General features: G+C 38.8%; 1 protein-coding gene and 1 pseudogene across 5 annotated transcripts in view; one reads left to right on the top strand and one right to left on the bottom strand.

Annotated features, from left to right (window-relative positions):
• Window positions 1-21418, top strand: part of CECR2 (CECR2 histone acetyl-lysine reader) — a 182078-nt gene that overhangs the window by 84503 nt on the left and 76157 nt on the right. For all 5 annotated transcript variants that reach the window (XM_023256588.2, XM_023256589.2, XM_045061150.1 and 2 more), the window contains exon 2: window positions 16831-16925. In XM_023256588.2, coding sequence (XP_023112356.2) covers window positions 16831-16925 — 95 coding nt within the window. The remainder of the gene's footprint in view (window positions 1-16830; window positions 16926-21418) is intronic.
• On the bottom strand, window positions 10879-10946 carry LOC111561564 (annotated as a pseudogene).

Genomic DNA, 21418 nt, shown 5'->3' with positions numbered 1-21418 from the left:
TTCTAAACAAGCGATGTGACAACAATTGGAGCCAATTTAATATGGCAGCAGAGTAGATCAGTCTGTGTTGGAAATGGGAGACTGGAAGTTCAGGTGAGAACTGACAGTGCACAGCCTGTCTGTATTAACGCAGTGGCAGTGGAGATGGGGAAGAATCCATGGAGTTAATACTTAACTTAAAATAGAGCTCTCATTCAGTATTCAGCGCTCCCCAACACTACTAAGACCCCAAGAAGTGCTTCTGTATACCTTGTGTCTTAAACCCATAAGTGAGGTTAATTTTTCCTGAAACCAACACATGTATTTGCTGTGTTAGTGAATACCTACAGATTTAATTTTTGGAGTAAATAGTTTTCACAGACTAGGTAATTGTTTAATGACTTCAGATCAAACTTCAGAGAGTCATAAAACATTTCAGATGCTTTATTTTCATAACATGCTTCTCAATATTCATACCTTTATTATCCCTTGTAATAGCTGGGATTTAGGGCTTCTTTTATTGGGTTATAATCTTAAGGTTAGAATCTTGGCTGATGGATACTGCCTAACTTCTTTCAAAAATATTTCTAAGTACTGTGGGTAGGGACAATTTTGGGGAAATGGGCACAGAGTTCCTCAGGAGATTTACATAATTGCTGTGGAAGAAAGAATATAAATGCATATAATAGGTGAAAAGTGAATTACAAAAATAAAGCATAATAAATGAACTAGAGAATGATGTTCAGTAACTAAGAGGGCAAACCATGCAGATACTAGGGATTATGGTCTTAACAGCCACAGGAAGAGCAAGTGCAAAGGTCTGGGGCAGGAGCATTCTGAGGATCTAAGAGGAAGGTAAGAGGCTGCTATGCTGAGGGGAGTGAACAAGAATGAGAGTAGCACTGAAATGATAGAGGGTCAGCAGGAAGGTATTACTAGGTAAGGTCACGAAGGCCATAATATAAACTTAGCATTTTATTCTGAAGAAGATTTTTGCACAGAAGTGACATGTTCTGACTTAAGTTTTGTAGGTTCACTGGCTATTACAGGAACACATAAGGCAAGAAGCCAGGAGTTGGGTTTATAGGTTATTAAATAGTTGATGCTTAGACAGTGGGTAGTGGAGAAGATGCTAGCGAGATGAGAGATCAGTTTCTAAACCTGATTTGTTGAATGTGAAATGAGAGGAAAAAGAGAAGAATCAGGGATGACTCAAAGTTTACTGCTGGAACAACTGTGGGAAGATTCCATTTACTGAGGTTGAAAATGTCAGAGTGGAAGCAGGTTTAAGGAGGTCAAATAAAAAATTCAGTTTTGGTTATGTTTAGTTTGTTATGCCTGTTTGATTCCCAGTGGTACAGTTCGTTACAGGTACCCAGTTGGATAAGCCAACTTTGAAATCTGAGGATGGGTTATGAAGGTATAAATGAGAGAGAGTGATTGACTAGCATAATGGATGATATTTAAAGTCATGGCTGGATGAACTCATCAAAATGGGTGTAGGCCAAAAGGATAACAAAGAGAGGAGGTTCAAACACAGCCCGAGAGGTATTCACCAATTTTTAGAGTATAAGAAAGGGCAGAAACCAGCAAAGAAGGTTGAAAAGGAATACTAGTGAGGTGAGTGTTGTGAAGCCAGGAGATGAAAGTTTTAAGACGGAGAAAATAATCAGGGTCTCCCGGCTGGCTCTTTGGGTTAAGCATCTGAACTCTTGATCTCGGGTCAAGTCATGATCTCATGGTTTGTGGGTTTGAGCCCTCATCGGGCTCTGGGCTAGTGGTGTGGTGGAGCCTACTTGGGATTCTTTCTGTCTTTGCCACTGCCCCTCTCCTGCTTGTGTGCACACGCGCGCACTCTGTCTCTCTCTTTCTCTCTTTCTCTCTCTCCCTCCCTCCCTCTCTCTCTCTCTCAAAATAAACTTTTAAAAAGATGGGAAGAAATAAGTAGTTTACATACTTCTTCTTTTTTATTTTTTTATTAAAAAATGTTTATTTATTTTTGAGAGAGAGCGAGCATGAGCAGGGGAGGAGCAGAGAGAGAGGGAGACACAGAATGTGAAGCAGGCTCCAGGCTCTGAGCTGTCAACACAGAGCCTGACATGGGGCTCAAACCCATGAACTGCAAGATCATGACCTGAGCTGAAGTCGGACAATTAACCGACTGAGCCACCCAGGCACCCCAACATACTTCTGTTTTAGATCCGGTGTGATGAGGCTGTTGATTACTTTTGACTTGGTTACGGTAAAATGTTGGGAATGAAGATTGATTTGCACCACTAATATTGGTGATAATATTTTACACAAAGATTCTTTTTACCATCCCTTGAGGTTCAATCATTTTAGTGAACAGTTTCATCAAAAATGAACTACTGTTTAATTGGTTTGAGGCAAATAATCAGGAGCTTCATTGCTTACGGCCAGCTGATGAAATTTCTTGGCTAGTAATAAGTTTTAAAAGGTATCTACATGGGGCACCTGGGTGGCGCAGTCGGTTAAGCGTCCGACTTCAGCCAGGTCACGATCTCGCGGTCCGTGAGTTCGAGCCCCATGTCGGGCTCTGGGCTGATGGCTCGGAGCCTGGAGCCTGTTTCCGATTCTGTGTCTCCCTCTCTCTCTGCCTCTCCCCCATTCATGCTCTGTCTCTCTCTGTCCCAAAAATAAATAAAAACATTGAAAAAAAATTTTTAAAAAAAAAGGTATCTACATAATTTTAAAAAATTTTCCCAATTCTTAAGTTGTCAGACAAGTGAGTGTATTGCAGTTGGTTAACTGCTGCACATACTTGAAAAGGAGAGATTTGACAGAGTATCTTTGCTCTGTGATTCCTTTTTACAATTCCTAATTTTGGTAGTGACCACATGTACTTTAGGCTCATTACACTTTTGAGGAATAAAAGTCTTTCCAGTGCTTTCCAACACTTTTTTATTTTCTTTTTTGATGTTCTGGCCTGTCCTAGAGATGCCAGTTTCATCTCCATTTAAATGCCATCAGAATTTGTAATATTCTGCAAAGTGTCTAATATTTTTGTTAGAACCACTTGGTAACCCTATTTCTTGGTTTTGTCCTTTTTTTTTTTTGTATCCATAATCTACTTATATTATTCCTCTGTCCTTCAAGCTGTTTGCATCAAATTCTTTAATCAAATCCAGAGTCTTCTACCTAATATTCAAGGACCTTTACCAGTTTTTTCTTGTTACCTTTCAACTCTTCCCTGCCATTGACATTTCCCACTACAGATGTTGATAAAACCCAATTGGAAAACATTGGATTGTTTGCTTTATTATTCAACTTGATCAAATAGAAAACAGCAGTTCTTATGTGGAGAATGAGGGCAGATGGAAGGAAAAACATAAATAGGGAGGATCGATCTGGAAATTATAAAGATTCCTTCTAGATTGGAGCCCAGAGAACCAGAAGGATATGTATTAATAATTGGTGTAGGGGCACCTGGGTGGCTTAGTGAGTTGAGCATCTGACTTCAGCTCAGGTCATGATCTTGCAGTTCGTGAGTTCAAGCCCCGCATCGGGCTCTGTGCTGACAGTTCAGAGCCTGGAGTTGCTTCGGATTCTGTGTGTGTGTGTGTCTCTCTCTCTCAGCCCCTCCCTGTTCATGCTCTGCCTCTCTCTCTCTCAGAAATAAGTAATAAAACATTTAAAAAAATAAAAAGTAAATAAAAAATAATTGGTTGTAATGGGGTACTTTTTGGAGGATGGGTAATATCATGGGGTATAGGTAGTGATTCTTATCTGTTTGGAAGTTGAATACGTAATATAATGAATCAGGCTATGTTTTATTAGAAATAGGGTCATTGTAAAATATTGTTTTCCATGCCTGTTCCCCTTTCCAGATTTTTATGGTCTCTTCCTTTATGAGAGATGTGATTCTCTTTGATACAGTGGAAAGAGTATGAGTTATGATTCTTGTTCAGTCATTTTCGTAGTAGTATTAACATGTGTAAGTTGCCATAGAAGTTTCAATTTAGGCAATGCCCCATTTCCCAGTGAGATGATTCAATAAAACTTTGGGAGTATTGACTTATCATAGTATATAAAACTTGTAATAACACATACGAAATAGTCAAAGTTCTATTTGGAATCTTTATTTTGGGAATTTTACATGAACATTTGAGTTTTTAAATTTAGAAATAAATGCTTTTTCCATTTTTATTTCTAGAAATAACTTCTTCATCATCATTGGACCACTTTTGAAGAACTCAAAAGTACTCCAGCCTTGCTTCTATCTTAAGTTTCTGAATCAGTTCTTGATATGTTTTCTGAAAATTTTATCCCTAGCCACATGTATTTATTCATTCAATAGTAGGATAGTTTGGTTTTTCACTTGCTCTGTAGGTGTATATTCATGATCATTATAACATAAACACATATATTTCTATTTAAAATGATTTTTATAATGACATTTAACACCTGAAGTTTAGCTCCCACCCCCAGAGCAGTTACTGAGTCATTATAAGGGTTTTTTTACCTCCTTATAAAATAAATTCAATCAAATGACCTCTGTAAGATCCAAAATTAGCATTGATTGAGGTTGTTTCAGGCCAGTGTCTCTTTCCTAATTTCTGTTACCCAAAAGTAAAATGAGTGAGTATCTTTTAATAGAAGAAACTTGGCAAATGTATACAATCAAGGTAAATCTCTTATTTTTTTTTATTTAAAAAAAAAAATTTTTTTTTAACGTTTATTTATTTTTGAGACAGAGAGAGACAGAGCATGAATGGGGGAGGGGCAGAGAGAGAGGGAGACACAGAATATGAAACAGGCTCCAGGCTCTGAGCTGTCAGCACAGAGCCTGATGCGGGGCTCGAACTCACGGACCATGAGATCATGACCTGAGCCGAAGTCGGACGCTTAACCGACTGAGCCACCCAGGCGCCCCAAGGTAAATCTCTTTTATAAGAGAGAATTTTGCTGAGAAACCTTTGCCTCAGCCCAGCAGAATCCTGTCTGTTTGCCAGCTTTACTTCTAAGGTAAAAACAATTTCAGTAGACTCAGAGTTGCAGAATGACATTTTGTTTCTTTAAAATTGGAGGGGCGCCTGGGTGGCGCAGTCGGTTAAGTGTCCGACTTCAGCCAGGTCACGATCTCACGGTCCGTGAGTTCGAGCCCCGCGTCGGGCTCTGGGCTGATGGCTCAGAGCCTGGAGCCTGTTTCCAATTCTGTGTCTCCCTCTCTCTCTGCCCCTCCCCCGTTCATGCTCTGTCTCTCTCTGTCCCAAAAATAAATAAAAACGTTGGAAAAAAAATTAAAAAAAAAATTGGATAGGTATCTTTCCATTGTCGTATTCACACCTGCCATTCAACACACACCACCTTCCTAATACCAAGATCCACTTGGAAATGCTAATCAAGGATCTCAGAGGGGCACGTGGGTGGCTCATTTGGTTGAGCATCCACCTTTAGCTCAGGTCATGATCTTGAGGTTTGTGAGTTCAAGCCCCACGTCAGGCTCTGTGCTGACAGCTCAGAGCCTGGAGCCTCCTTCAGATTCTTTGTCTCCTTCTCTCTGCTCCTCCCCTGTTCGCTCTCTCTCCCTCCCTTCCTCCCTCTCTCTCAGAAATAAACATTAAAAAAAAAAAGCATCTCAGAATCAAAAGAGAATGGATTAGTCTTGAGGGGATAATTTCTTACGGGCCTGATGAAATATTCCTGCCCCATAACCAAGTGTCATCAGTACCTCTCCCTCAGCATCGAGCTTGTTAAACACTGCCAAATTCTTTACCTTGGGACATCTTTCCCATTATAGATAGCATATCCCCTTTCGGTTGTAACCCCCCCCCCCCCCCAACAAGATCTCAGTACTGTTTTCTTAGTTATAATCACACCCTGGTCATTTCTAGTTTGTCCTGCCTTTCCAGATTTCTTGATTGTATTTCAGGCATTTCTGCACTCACACATTCATCTTTTTATTTTATTTTTTTAAGTTTATTTATTTATTTTGAGAGAAAGTGAGAGAAAAATCAAGTGCAAGTGGGGAAGGGGCAGAGAGAGAGAATTCCAAGCAAGCTCCATGCTGTCAGCACAGAGCCCAGTGTGGGACTTAATCCCGCAAACCATGAGATCATGACCTGGGCCGAAATCAAGAGTCGGACGCTCAACCAACTGAACCATCCAGGCACCACACACATTCATCTTTTAGATTAGTTGTTCTCAGTGGCTAATTCCTTTCAGTTTTCTCTGAACATTCTGTGACACTTACTCTGTGGAGGCACTGGGCAGTACCAGGGGTTTTGACACCGGTCATTATTAAGTTTTCATTTTTAGTGGTAACCTAAATTTTATCAAGACCCTTACTGTTCCTACTACCCTTGTGTGAACTGGCTGCACCTTGCTCATCTTTTAGCCTATGCTAATTAATCTCCATAGCAGCATTTTGCTTGCTTATCTCCACAGCACTCTGCTGTAGCAGTCATCACATTGAATGGAAATTACTTATTTTCTTCCTGCCCCTCAGCTCCCCAGTTCTAGATCTTATGCTACATGAAGGTAGGGTTCTTTTTTTTTTTTTTTAATACATATTTATTTATTTTGAGAGAGAGAGAGGAAGCGCACACGCCACCAGCAGGGAAGGGGCAGAGAGAGAGAGAATCCCATGCAGGTTCCGTCTGCCATCACCAAGCCCAATATGGGGATCATGACCTGAGCCCATATCAAGAATTGGAAACTTAACCAACTGAGCCACCCAGGTGCCCCGAAGGTAGGGTTACTATTTTTCTCTTTGCATCCCCAGCGCTTAACACAGAGCCTGGCACATACTGTGTCTTCAGATGCTAGGGATGCCTTTTCACTTTATGGTATCCCACTGGCACATGCCCAAAATAACGTTGAACTGATCAAATTGATTCAAAGGGAGCCCTACCTCCCTGCACACACTAAAGTTTTAAATTTTAAATGTGTATGTACATTTTTCCCACTCTCACATAGGACACAAGGACACTGTCAAATATGAAAAACAGCATTTAGGACATTACAAGATTGTTTCCCACTTTAAAACTTCTAGGACCTTATTTTGAATATCAAGTCTTTGTTGTTTCTTCCCGCTGCCCCCTTCTTCCCATTCACCTTTCAACTTTAATCATCCTTAATTTCTGTTTACCAATTTAAAATACCATAATATTTTTTCAGGGGTGGGGGAGGATTAGAAATTGTTACCTAAAATTTCTTTGCCCTTTTCTTATCCACATACAGTTAGTTGCAAAGTCTTACTTATTGTCCTTCTGAAATCCTCTCCTTTCATCTCATCCTGTGTATTTCCACTATCCTCTTTCTCGTATTGGCCCTATCACTTCTTCCCTGGACTAGAACAGAAATCTTCTTACCCTGTAATCTCTCTCTCTAACAATGCGTCCTGCAAACCACATCCAGATTTTAGCCTTTCTCTTTTGATTATTCTTTTTTTTCCCCTGTTCTTTAGTGGCTCCCCTAAATACCTAAAATAACTTCCAACTAATCCAGTAGTGAGCTTCTAATGACAGGGAATGAAGACTGCGTAACTTGATAGGCCTAGATCTATAGCCGCAAGTGGCTCCAAACAAATTCTCTGATGAAGTCTCCTGTCTTCAATTCATGCAGATGTTTAAGTTAAAAATATCTTCTCAACAAGTAAAACAGTGAAAACAAACAAAAAATAAAAATAAGACTGACTCTCTAGAAGCTGTGCCATTTTAAACAGATGGTTTCCCATATTCTGACCACACATTGGAGCCCCAGGAACACATGTACCCTAGTTGGAAAGCCTTGTTCCAAGTGGTGAAGTCTAGACTACTTGACCTTGTGTCTGAGGTTGTATATGGTCTTTCAAGAACTTGCTTTTCCAGATCTCTTGCCTGCATGGCTATACAGTATACTATGTCCAGTACTGTAGCCTCATAGAACTTATTGAGGAGCTTTCCAAGTTTTTCAGTGCTCAGAAATTGTTTATATAATAATCATGGACATTTCCTTATGGGAGGGAGAATATCTATGAAACTTCTGAGCCTTTTTTTTTTAACTGCTAGAGCCAGTTTTGATAATTTATGCCTTTTCAGAAAATCATATTTTTCTAAATTTCCATATTTATTGGCATAATTAGTATTTTCCAGTTACCCTCATATTTTAGGGTAGCAGTCATTTGAGGGGAGAAGCTATTTTGGTTTCCTTTCTGTTACCCAGCAGCATAGCCAGTGACACAGCTGTTTCATGGATGGTTGAGAGGAATGGTATGGTTGCAGCAAAGCAGCGATACAGACCTGCTGGCCTTTGGGGACTCCTGGGATAAACCACTTGGCCAACTGAAAGTGTTATAATAGCCAGTTTCAGGTCCCTCACCATTATACCCACTCGAGCTGATTTATACTTTACAGTCTAAATTGGCATGGGGCAGGCCTTTGGGATTAAATTAATTTATACCAAGTTAGAAAGCATCAGCTGCCAAAGTCAGGGGTGCCTTCTGGAGGCTAGTGTGCTTATTTCTTCATGTATTCTAAGCTCACACTCCAGGCATTCTCTCTTGGAAAGCAGCTGGGATAGTCCTTCAGGAAGCCCTGCTTTGCATCTCCTTTGTGTAAGCACAGTTCTGGATCCTATACAGAAACCCCCATCTTCTTCGGAGACACTGCATTTCAGTTGGTCCTTGTGCAAATTAGGAAGATTTGTAAACCTTCTAAAATCAAATACAGCATGTATGATTATTTTTTATCTTTAGACCTTTTTTCCCTTCTTAAGTAAACTCAAAGAAATTATTGTACCTGAATGGCAGTAGTACAGATCTATGATCTTGATCCTTTACTTGGAAGTTGAAGAAAAGAAAGTTTATCTCTCTTTACCACCTTCTTTTCTTTAGCAAAAGATTAAAGAAAATTTCGAGAGATGAGAAGTGTGTCAAACAATAAAAAGTTACCTGTAATATTATTTAAGAAAAGGTGTTGAGTGGGTGGTTGTTGTCCATTAAAGGAATTGGTGATATTCTTCCTGTGTCGTTTGACTGTCTCTAGTCAGGCAGGCAGGCAGGACTTTTTAAAGTAACGAATTGTAAATAAACATTTTTCCACGACATATGTTAAAGGCCCTATTTCTCTCCCATTGCCAATCAGCATTCGAAGCCTTTCCCCTTGCTCAGTCCTGAGTTCTTTTCCCAGCAGCCCCTGCTTGTTCTTGAGGGTGGAGGAGGTGGAAAGACGTTAAACAGACTTGTCCCTAATGAGCTGTGACGCCAGCTGCAAAGAGGGCAAATCCTGTTACTCCCTCCAGCTACTCTCTGAAGCTGCAGAGGAGCAGTAGGGATGGGTCTCCCTTCTCTAGGCTGATTGGTGAGTTTTCTGCTCCCCCACCCCCACCTACCCACCCCTGCCTCTTCTGTCCCAGAGCATCTTGGCAAAGTTCAGATTTCTGTGCTCACAGCTCAGTGCCCACAGTGAAAAGGAAATACAAAAGGGGAGGAGAGAAAGTGGGGGGGGGGGTAGGGGGGATTTTAGAAGTGTATTCCTTATTGCCTTACTCTAAGACTTAAGCTCTGGGTTTGAAGGCCTAAGTAGTAAAGCTTTGAATAACCTGGGTTTCCAAATAGTTCCTTAGAGAACTGTTGGCTTTTATTGGCTTATGAACACGGTAGGCCATGTATTAAAAGGATTTTAATTTCTATTGTCCAGAAACCTCTGAATTTTGAAAAGGCCACTTTCTAGCTCTTCAGTCTTTGCCTTTTTCCACACACTTTCATTGTAAGGAAGATGACATAATTGTAATATTAACATGTTATAGAATATTTACTGTGTGTGCCAGGCTCCGCTGGCTTTTATAAGCATTGCCTCATTTAATCATTACAAAACCCTTGGTGGTGGACAATTTTTTGTCTAAATTGTGGTAAGAAGCATAATACACAATTTGGCTTCTTAACCATTTTTAAGTGCACAATTCAGTAGTGTTAAGTATATTCGCAATGTTGTTAAACAGAGTTCCAGAACCATTTCTTCCTGCAAATGTGGCACCATACCCATTAACGTGCACATTTTTTAACTGATGAGCCAGTTCTTCTGTTCAGGAGGATTGAAATTACCTTTCTTCTTTGCTGTCTTCCTATAACATTCTTAATCTTTATTTCCACCACAGGGTGAAAACTGAGGCCTATATATAGTGTGCCTTGGTTTATCCATTTGATCCCAACTACTGGGGTTAACAGTAACTAAGGGGAAAGTGGGGGGGGGGGAAGCTTTGCTCTCCAGAAGCTTCATTCTAATTCTAATTCTTCATTCTAATCTTTACTGATTCTGCATTTTAAGTTCTGCTGAGCTAGAGGGGAAAAGTTTACTGATAGCTTTGTCACCTTACAAGTTACCATGGCCTTGCATACTTTTTTGGTGGGTTATCTAGATAGCTGCTGATTTATGAAGCAAATAGAAATACATGTGAAAAGCAATTTTATATTTTGAGACCCATTTTCTTACTGATTTACAAGTTTACTGTATTCTATGGGTAGAATGGTGGACAAGGGAGAGGGGTTGAATTTTATTTGTAAATAACAGAATTCCTCTCAATACTTGTGTCATTTGAGGGACAATTCAAGTCTGCTTACTTCTCCTTGGAAGAGCGGATCCAAATCCCTGATATTCTACCTTTCTATGTAACCACTTTCCTTAGTTGCTCCCTCATTAGTTCATGGTTGTGCTGGAAAAAACAAACCTAGGTTCGCTGGGGAGAAGTTTTTACCAGTCCCCTTTAGCCTGTCCATCATAGTTGAGTATTGAACCAAGAGCATTTCATATTTTTATTTTTGAATTAAAATAAGGATGCTGGGCCTCAGTTTCTGCTGATAATGTTATGAAAACTATGGTTGAATCACCAGTGAAGCCTGGTTATTGAAGCAGGCAGAAAATACAGTGAAACAATTTTGTCTTTCCTTCTTTTTCTTTTGTAAATTTCAGATTCACAGATTTTATTAATCATTGTTCTTGATTCATGACACTCTCATCATTGATCTAGGAATCATTTTATTCATTTATAAGTGATATCATCTGAAAATCACCTCTATCAGAATTAGATCATCAATATCGATGCTGCTCTCCCATCCAATCTTCTGCCTCCTAGCACCTATGGGAATTTTTAATAATGCAGATAGAGAATAAAAAGTTACCTTAGATTTATTGAAGAAAATATAGATTTGTTAACAAATTAATAATCAACTATTGTGCGTAGTTTAAGATAAACAGTTCTTACACTTACTAATTATAACTTGACTAATTTTGATTTCTGCTAACTACCACAGATTAACAAGATGTTAGTAATTTCAGACTTGAAAATTCATAATCTACATGTAAGTAGAATGTAGGTTTAAGGACATCTTATCTTTTGGCCATATCTCCTGTAACCTTTGTAGGTCTTGGCTTTTATTTTGTCATTGAACATCTTGTTTCACTCTAATTTGTCTGTAATTCTACTTGATGACGCTCTGGAAATAGTGATAAAAGGATATTGGCAGTTGATAGTGTTTGGAGAACACTTTAACCAGAAATTTCATGTTATGTTCATATTCTAAATAGATTTATTGGTAGAAATGAGATTCTTCTATAGGGACCAAATAACCCACTCTTTCCACCAGTCACCACTAATCTTGTATTTAGAGGAGATTATTGAGTGGTTTGCCTGGATATCTGAATTACATTTCATTCTTCAGTCCTTTCAACAGGCTTCAGAGTTAGAGGCAGAACTGTAAATTCCACAGATATTGATAACCACATTTTATCTGCATGGTTTGATTATAATCATACATTCATGCTAGGGCTTTTAGATAAACAAGGGGCTTTAGCTTGAGATTAATCATTTGACTGTGTTTGGGGTTACATTATAAGGATTTAATTCAGTCCTTATGTCAGAAGTTGAATTTTGAGCTTTCTTATATGTTTTAGAGCATTTTTGGTCTATGGCATTATTTCATTTCTTTTGGTAATTATGCCTTTTGTTTTTTAAACCAGATTTATTCATCTTCCACGTGTTCTCAAATCCTCCCCTTCTTTATTCCCACAGCTGCTGTTTTATTTATCACAGACTCCGACCTTTTATCTTCCAGAATAGCACTTCCCAAACCATATATGCATATGAATCATGGGGCTCTCGTTAAAATGCAGATCCTGGATTCTGTAAGTCCATAGTGGCTCCTAGGTGCCCTACTTCCTGCACCCTTCCAGATGATGCTGACACTTGCCTCCATGGTCCTTACCTCTGGTACCACTCACAGTCATTCTGCACCCTGCTCTCAGAACTGTTTTTCTGAGATACAGATCTGATGATTTCACTCTCCTTCAGACTTGATTGCATATAGAAGTAAAATCTACATTCTTTAGTGTGGTTTTCATGGTTTTCAGAGAAGGTCCTCAAAGAATAGGCCTGTCCTATCTATGGTTCTCTAATTACCCTCTCCACTTTGAGGAGGGTCCTTGGTACTTTCTACACATGACATCAACTTTCGCATGCTCTTCCTTACTGTGCATTTGCCAGGTAAGAGTCTTCCCTTCAGGGCTCTGTGCGAATCTTACCTCTTTGGCAAAGTCTTACTCTACACTCCTCAGTTTCTCTAGTTTTCTCCATTTTCCCCTATCACTTTGTATATTTAATGTAGCATTTGTTACATTGTCCCCATAATTCTGTGCTATCATTCAGTCAAGAAAACATTTGAATTTCTACTGTTTCTGGTTGCTGGGGGAGACAGTACTGAACACAATGATAGATAGATAGATGGATGGATGGATAGATAGATAGATAGATAGATAGATAGATAGATAGATAAAATTTTCCATTCTGGCTTACATTTTAGCCTTCCCTCATTCCCTCCCTTCCATCTATCCATCCCTCCATCCATTCATCCATTCATCCATTCATCCATAAACATATTAGGACTTCATTCACTCTTGTATCTATTACCTGGCATATAGTAGGTAAATGAAATTCAGTCAAGAAAATATTTGAATTTCTACTGTTTCTGGTTGCTGGGGGAGACAGCACTGAACACAACGATAGATAGATAGATAGATAGATAGATAAGATTTTCCATTCTAGCTTACATTTTAGCCTTCCCTCCCATCCATCCATCCATCCATCTGTAAATATATCAGGACTTCATTCATTTTTGTGTCTCTATTACCTGGCATATAGTAGGTGAATGAAAAAAATTATAACTTAAAAAAAATTTATTTGAAAATTTTTTTGATGTTTATTTATTTTTGAGGTAGAGTATGAGCCAGAAAGGGGCAGAGAGAGAGGGAAACACAGTCTGAAGCAGGCTCCAGGCTCTGAGCTGTCAGCACAGGGCCCGACTCAGGGCTCAAACCCATGACCTGAGCCAAAGTTGGATGTTTAACTGACTGAGCCACCCAGGAGCCCCTATGTATATAAACTTTTTAAAGTTAATTTGATGACCACCTACTATTTGCTAATTTCTGTGCTAATGTTATAGGTAGGGCCACAGAAGAAAACAAGAATGTTCCTTTTCCATAAGCACCTTATGTAGATGAGTAAAACTAACACTGTTATGTTAATATTAAGGAACAGAAAGGTCATTCAGTGACTCTATTGCTATATTTTATTGTTTCCTCTTCAGAGGACAATACCATTAGGTATAAACTGGACAACTAGAACTTGGGTCTAATGAAAGTTACCCTGAAACATTCTTGTCCAGCGTTTCCACCTAAGCCAGAGGGGAATGTCTGTTGGTGGGAAGCAGGAAATGAAAAAGAAAGGGAATTCATAGCTTTAACTGTTCCTGTATGAATTATTTTTTTTTGTAGTCTCAGCTTAAAAATTAATGCAGATTTTACATTTTTCTCTGTAGTAGGACTCCTATAAAATTAATGTTTTGAATTATTTACTACTGAATAAAATTCATCCACATGTATCCTGTGGCTTCTAGGAATCCTGCCAGACCTCCATTTAATTTGGTACTTCTGTTCTTTAAAAACACTCAGAAGCATCAGTTAGTACTGACTATAGCACCTTTAGTCAAGAATCACATTGTGCTATTTAATTTAATTTAATTTAATTTAATTTAGTACACTGATGAGGAGGACAGCACCTCAACAGGAGCGTATAACAATATGTGAACACACATGGTGTTGAAGGAGTTCCTGGAGGAACCAGCAAAGTGAAACTTGACTAGGAAGATTTTATAGATAAAGGTTTTTCAAGTAAAGGACATACAGTCCTTGGCAGAAGGGGGAGCAGATAGGGATTTCTTTCTCCTTAGGGGAATGGTATATGTGAGGGCTTGGTTGGGAGTGATGGAAGTGGGTTATTGTCGCTATTATAACCATCAGCCTTTCTAGGATAGAGAGCATGGGCCAGTAGGAAGCAGTTTTACTCTGTGGGAAGAGCCTGGGTGGGGTGGTCTGGGTTTCACTGAGTTCTGGCACTTTTTGCTGAGTACAGCAAGAGGAGTCAGTTAACCTTCCTGGGCCTACCTAGTTTATTTATCCTGACATTGGGGGAGTTGAAATAATACAATCTATAATTGACCCTCCAGCTCTACCATTCAGTAATTCTGACTTCTCTATCAAACGAGATGGCCTGGGATTTTTTGCTTCAAGGGTTCAGCTTCTGTTATAATTGCAGTTTGCTTCGGAGTGTTGTCCAGTGACCAAGCCTAAAATATGAACCATTCAAATCTTCCCTTGTTTTGCATCACATTTACTTCTGTCAGATCTTGAGTTCGTGTTTCCTCATTGCTGCTATTTCTCTTGTTTGGGAAGTCCTTCAGAATCTTTCTCCCCAGGCTGTTGTTTGTGTTTAACCTCACCTCCCACCCTCCACCGCTAGAATTCATCTTAAATACACAGCAGCTGTGCCCTCTCAATAAAAATAACTGTAGTGAGTCTTCTTTGTCTTCCAAAGAAAAGCCAAACTCATTAGCTCAGTATTCAGTATCAGCTATCAATCTTAGCTCACATTACTCCCCTCATATGATCTAGAGAACAGTTAAACTGAAGCCAATATCCTCTTGGTGTCCTTGCTCCCGTTGTTCCCTACACCTGGTTATGCCTGCACTCCCCCCACATTGTCACACAGCCACAGTTTTCCCATCTCAGGTGCCACCGTCTTGATGCAATCTCTTGGGCTTCCTGCAGCCAGAAGTAATCCTTTTCTTCTCAATTCCCATAGCACCTATAGCACCTTTCCTGTACCTAATAGTGCTAATTAGTTGGTATGTCTACCTTTTTTGTATTCTTATCTCTCTAAACTAAACTAAACTCCCCAGTGTTTAGGAAGTACTATATTATCTTACACAGGGTGGGTGCCCAGTAAATATTAGTTGAGTGAATGAATTCGGGCTAATTATATTTCAGATCTTTGTTATCTCTGATTGGTAACGTTTCATGTTTTTCTGGATAATCTCTAACTAGAATGTAGAAAAGAACTCTGCAAACAGGAATTAATAAACTAATATAAGAATAAGAACTATTACTATAGATGTGTTATAATTCCCAAGTTTGTAATTAAAGCAAGCAAAATGTTTGCAAGCCTCAGCCTTGTCTTTGAATTTTGAGTCTCATTCACCAAGGCTTTCAACGTAGTATAGGGCAGATGAACCTTTTCAAGTGAACCACCTCAGGGTAGTTTCTGTTTTGCTTATTTGTGTCGGTTAATATGCTTAGCAGTTTTTTGTTTTATGAAAGTTTTACAAGTGATTCCCAACTTGAGAATTTTAAAAAATAATAAATGGAACAGTTAACTTACAAAATTATTTTTTAAAATTATTTTATTACAATTATAATTGTCACAAAAACTTTACTGTTTTTACAGTAGAAGCAGACTACCCTGCTAAGTATGCACTGTCCTATAATTGGTGTTAAGGCCAGAAATTGCTTCTTATGCACACCTCAGGCTTTCAGAGCCATTAATATGAGCCTTCAAAGTTTGGTTTTTCTGTGGTTAGAGATCTGGTCAATACAATAAGCAGTCAAACCATAAGCTTGGCAGACCCTTGGGAGATGGCCTGCATGCAGAAGACATCATCCTGGTTGAAACAGTGCTAGCAAACTTTGTGTCCCAGGAGTTGATGACTTAGAGCAAATTCCACCATCTTAGAAAATACTGGTTTATTATGGGAGATTGAAAAGAGAAATAGGATCTCCTAAAATTTCCCACTGTCACTTTTTGTCCAAATAGCTCCTCTCGACCAATCTTTGGTCAGAATAGTGTACTAAGACCAGCTAACTATTTGGCATTATCTGCTTGAATCCCAAGGAAGGAAAATATATCTCACCTAGGATTAGACCATTAACATAGACATTACCTCACTTCTGTCCAGATGATGTAAGATTAATCTCAGTTCTAGCAATCTCCTGTCATCAGTCCTCAAAATAAGAATCGCTACATTGCTCATTACCAGTGCTTTTTCTTTTCAATAAATTAGTGGTTCTTTAAAGCAGTTGCAGATGGTGTACCTGTTAAAACTGTTAAGTGAATGACTAATACTTTTTAATTATGTATTTGCCCCTTTATTCTCCTCTTATTAAAGTAGAGGGCATTGCAGCATATTTGTAGAAGTTAAGGTCTTTGAAATTATGTTAGCTAGCATGGACTTATAAAAAGAGATATAGGTGTGTTCTCACATGCAGAAAAAAAGGAGTGGAGCTTGGTAGTGGAGCAATGGGAGAAATAAATTCCATGGAAAAACAAAAAGTTGAACTCATTGCTCTTCTAGCAGTAACTATGGGAAGAAAGGCAGAGTTCATCCATGGCAAGCAGTTTGGCTGCTCTGACCATATAGTGGCTTAGAGGGTGATGTCAGTAGTGTGGGTAGTAGGAGGGGAGGGACAGGTAGATTTTAAGGAATCTCTATGTTTGATCTCTCAATTTCTGTCTCTTACCTCTTAGGAGTTAGAAGCAGCTCTTCACAGAGATGATGTAGAGTTTATCAGTGACCTGATCGCCTGCCTACTTCAGGGCTGCTATCAACGAAGGGATATCACGTGAGTAATCCTGATTTTACTATGTATTTTGTGCATAAAGAACTAATTAACCAGGTGCCATGATGTTTCAGGTCTCCTGTAACAAACCAGAACTGATCCTTAGTTGGTGGCATTTACAAATGGATTCCACAGACTTGTGTTTGGCTCCTTTTGCAGTTCAGTTTTAATTTTATTATAATCCTTGAGTTTATTTCACTCTCACAAATCTATATCCTTTACTTTTGGATCCACCAGTTAACATAATCAAGTGTAGAATTTCTTCCTGTCAGTATATGCCTTTCTTCCTCAGTTTTATAGAAATTATAGTCTCTTGCATTACTGGTAAAAGGTAGCCTAACAAATTAAAACTAGATTTTACATTTCTGCCACTTGAGTATCTTCTATTCATATAACCAGTAGTTATAACCATAACTACATAACATACATAATGTTTAACATGGAGCTTCTAGTCTCCCTCACACCATAACTGCTAAGTAAACCTCTTTCCAATACATTTGAGATTTGTAGAAATTTGGAGCAACATTTTATTTGTGTAGATAAATAAAGGATCTTCTTGATAAGCCTCATTCCTTCTTTTGACCCTAACTTGATAACACGTTTTCTTCACTACTACGTTTCTATACGGAACAGAAGTGTATAGAGCCAACTCTCAAAAAGCTGAGACAAAATGGTTTTCCGGTTTTTACCCTCTGGTGCCATGCAGGGCAGGGGTTTGGAATGTTATGGTTTGTATTTTTCATACAGTTAAAGATGGTATCTCAAATACTTCTGTTCAATTAAATCTACTCTTAGGTCTCTGCTTGGGCTGGGAAACTAGGCCCAGTATTAATGTGCAATAAACTTGTCATTACAAGATGAGTGAGAGATTGATGAAATGCCATTTTGTTCAGGGTAGAAGTTTGTATCCCTTAAGGGAGAGTTATTGCTCCTGGACTCACTGTGTTAATATAATGACTTTTTTCCCCGAGAATACCCAGATGGTTGTGCTAGACAAAGAATAGATGAAAGGGGGAAATCATCTATTGTTTTACTACTTGAACATGATAATTAAGTTCTTCCATTCTTTTATTGGGATGTAGATTTGGGAGTTTATGTGGTTTTTAAGCACAGTTGCGGTCATAGCGTGATAGAATTTTACATTTTCATGTCTTGAATTTTTCATTGTAACAATTTATTTTCTTAAACCACCTTTCCTTTAAACATGATTGTCAGATGATTCAATTTGATAGCTGGACATTTGCGTCTAGCTTTTAACTGTTGTAAACAGGCTATAATGCATAGCCTTGGACATAAAAGTTTGCTCATCTAGTGAATTGTCTTCTTAGTTTAAATTTCTGGAATTGTGGTCACTCAGAGGAAATGTCCCTTTAAGATTTTTAAAATGAATTGCCAGGCTGCCTATCACAGGGATTGTTCCATTTTATCCTTGAACCCTCAATGAATGAAGGCATCGGATCGCTTAAAACCTCCATCTGGATATTGCCCACTATTTGCTGGCCAGCATGTACTTGTATAACAAACAGACACTCTCAGGGCCTTCATGGAATTTACAGTATTAGGCAGGGGTGGTAGGGGTTCACTAATAATTACAGTAATGGTTATATAATTACTGTGATAAGTGTTCTAAAGTATAAAAATACAGAGTGTTAACAGAGCATATAACCTCGTATGAGAAAATGATATGTGAACTGAGCCTTTATATTTGGACTTCCTTAGGCCAGTGCCCATGTCTTATAAAGCACAAGAAATAAGTAAATGAATAAATGAATGAATGAACAAATGAAATGACCAAAGATTTACAAGTAGAAGGAGTGATAACCTTAGAGCAGAGCCTAGAGATTATAGACTTAGAAGGTCTCATGTGGTTCAGAGGCGTGATTTGTTTACAGTCTTGGCCCCCCAGTGTTAAATTGTAATTTGTTGCCAACATCTAAAATGAGATGTCACATTTCAAATTCCAGCTTATAGCTTTTAGAAAACATCTAATCGTCTGCTAACTATGAAGACAGCCATCAACTAGAGGGCAAACAGGGTCTGGTCTGCCTTAGTCCTCAGCATTCCTGATTACTCTCCCTTGAGGAGGCTGATTGTCACTCATCATCTGTCATGTTCACTTGGCCCACCATATTTATTTACTTTATTTATTTATTTATTTATTTATTAACATTTATTCATTTTTGAGAGAGACAAGAGTGTGAGTGGGGGAGGGACAGAGAGAGGGAGACACAGAATCTGAAGCAGGCTCTAGGCTCTGAGCTGCCAGCACAGAGCCCTACATGGGGCTCGAACTCATGAACTGTGAGATGACCTGAGCCAAAGTCAGACATTTAACCGACTGAGCCACCCAGGTGCCCCTCATCTTCTTGATTAATTGATTGATTTTTAAACCTCCCAGTCCCCTGCACACATTTTGGTTTAAGGAATCTAATATGGCACAATAGGAATTGGAGCCTACTAGGCTTTGTAGGCTGGGTTAAGAATTTGGGGGTATAATCCTAAAAGCAGTCTCCAGCAGGGGACTGGTCAGGTAAGCATTCTGGGCAAGCAGGGGGGTAAGCAGGAAGACCAGTTAGGGGCTAATCATTTAATCGGGGGAGAAAGGAGAGATGTACACAGAAAGAGGGACTGTTATGAAGGTAAAATTAACTGGACTTGATGTCTCTAATCTTGACCAGTCCAATAGGTATAAAGTTGTTTTAATTTGCATTTCATTGATCAGTCTTCACATGCTCAATATCTTTTCTTAAGGTTTATTGGGCACATTTGAAATCCTTGTATACTTGAACTTCTTGTTGTATGCTTTGGTCATTTTACTGGTGTGTTGATTGAAGATCAGGGAAAAGAAATGCTCACTTAAAATTTGTGAGGCTTGGGGGGCCTGGGTGGCTCAGTCGGTTGGACAGTCGATGATAGCTCAGATTATGATCTCGCAGTATGTGAGTTCAAGCCCTGCGTCAGGCTCTGTCCTGAGCGCTCAGAGCCTGGAGCCTGCTTCCGATTCTGCGTCTCCGTCTCTCTCTTCCCCTTCCCTGCTTGCTGTCTCTCTGTCTCTCTGTCTCTCAAAAATTATAAACAATAAATTAAAAAAAAATTTTTGTGAGGCTTTCCTCCTCTTGGCTCTTCTGTTTCACTCTTGCACGAGAGTCTTCCTTTATCCTTGCTAGTGCTGGACATTGCTCATAACATGCCAGCCCCTAGGTGCTAGTAGGATAAAACAGTGTCCTATCTCTTGTGGAGACTATGGTCTTCAATGTGTGACAGTGGAGGCAGAGGGGACAGTCTGTGGTTAAACATTTAAATAGCTAAAGTCATCTCATCATTTATGGAATAAATCTCCTCATCCCTGTTGGTGTGATATCCTCTTTGATCTTTACTAAGTTTTTGCTCATGTTAGAATCTTCTTGGTTCTTTGTAATTGTACCTGTCAGTCTCTTTTGGCTCTGATACCACACTGTGTGTCCCTAATATTTTCACTAGTTTTGTGAGCTTTGCCTCAGTTTTTTCATGTATAAAATGTGTTTAATGATAGTATCTACTTGTTGGATTATTGTTAAGGATGAAGTAACATTATGTATATGAAACAGGGATATCGTCTGGACACAACAACTAATAACATGAGTGATTATTCCTTTATATTATATTTTAATGTTCAATGAGGATAGTCCCTCTAATTAATCCCTCTATTTAAAAATTGTCTTGAGGCGTGTGGGTGGCTTGGTTAAGTGTCCAGCTCTTGGTTTTGACTCAGGTCATGATGTCACAGTTTGTGAGTTGAGGCTTCACATCAGGCTCTGTGCTGACAGCGTGGAGCCTGCTTGGGATTCTCTCTCCCTCTCTTTCTCCTTCTCTCTCTGCTCCTCCCCCACTCATTTTCTCTCTCTCTCTCTCTCTCTCTCTCTCTCTCTCTCTCTCTCTCTCCTCTTTTTCTCAAAATAAGTAAACTTTTAAAAATCTATTTACAAAAAATAGAATAAATTTTGTCTTTACTAATCTTGCTTCTTCATTCTTCTGGAAAATGATTACTTTATCTCATCATGTTCTGTAAGAAATCCCCTTATATTGATTAGAGTCAAATAAACCTATGAGTAAATTCAAGCAGAATTGACCTCTTCACAATATTGAGATTGCTTTTTTATTCAGACTCTATTACCCAGTAAAATTGTATAGCCTGATTCATCTATGTCAGGTAACATACCTGGCTATCTTAGTTTTTGTTGCCATTAAGAGTAGAATCCCATTCACACTATAAGTACTTTGGAAATATATTCTTCTGAATAGATCTTGAATCTGCCCAGTTTATTGATCCTGATTATTTTTTAAGTTGCTTCTCTTCTGATTTTCTAGGATTATCATCCCTCTTTCCTTTTGGTGTTTTTATTTCTTGTCTCTTTTATGCTGTACTAGTTATCCACTATGATGTAACAAATTACCCTAAAATTTACCAACTTAAAAACCACAAAATATTATTATATCACAGTTTCTGTGGGTTAAGA

This window comes from Felis catus, chromosome B4 (genome assembly GCF_018350175.1).
Source record: "Felis catus isolate Fca126 chromosome B4, F.catus_Fca126_mat1.0, whole genome shotgun sequence".
NCBI classification, from domain to species: Eukaryota; Metazoa; Chordata; class Mammalia; order Carnivora; family Felidae; genus Felis; species Felis catus.
This window is presented reverse-complemented; position numbering and strand designations above follow the sequence as displayed.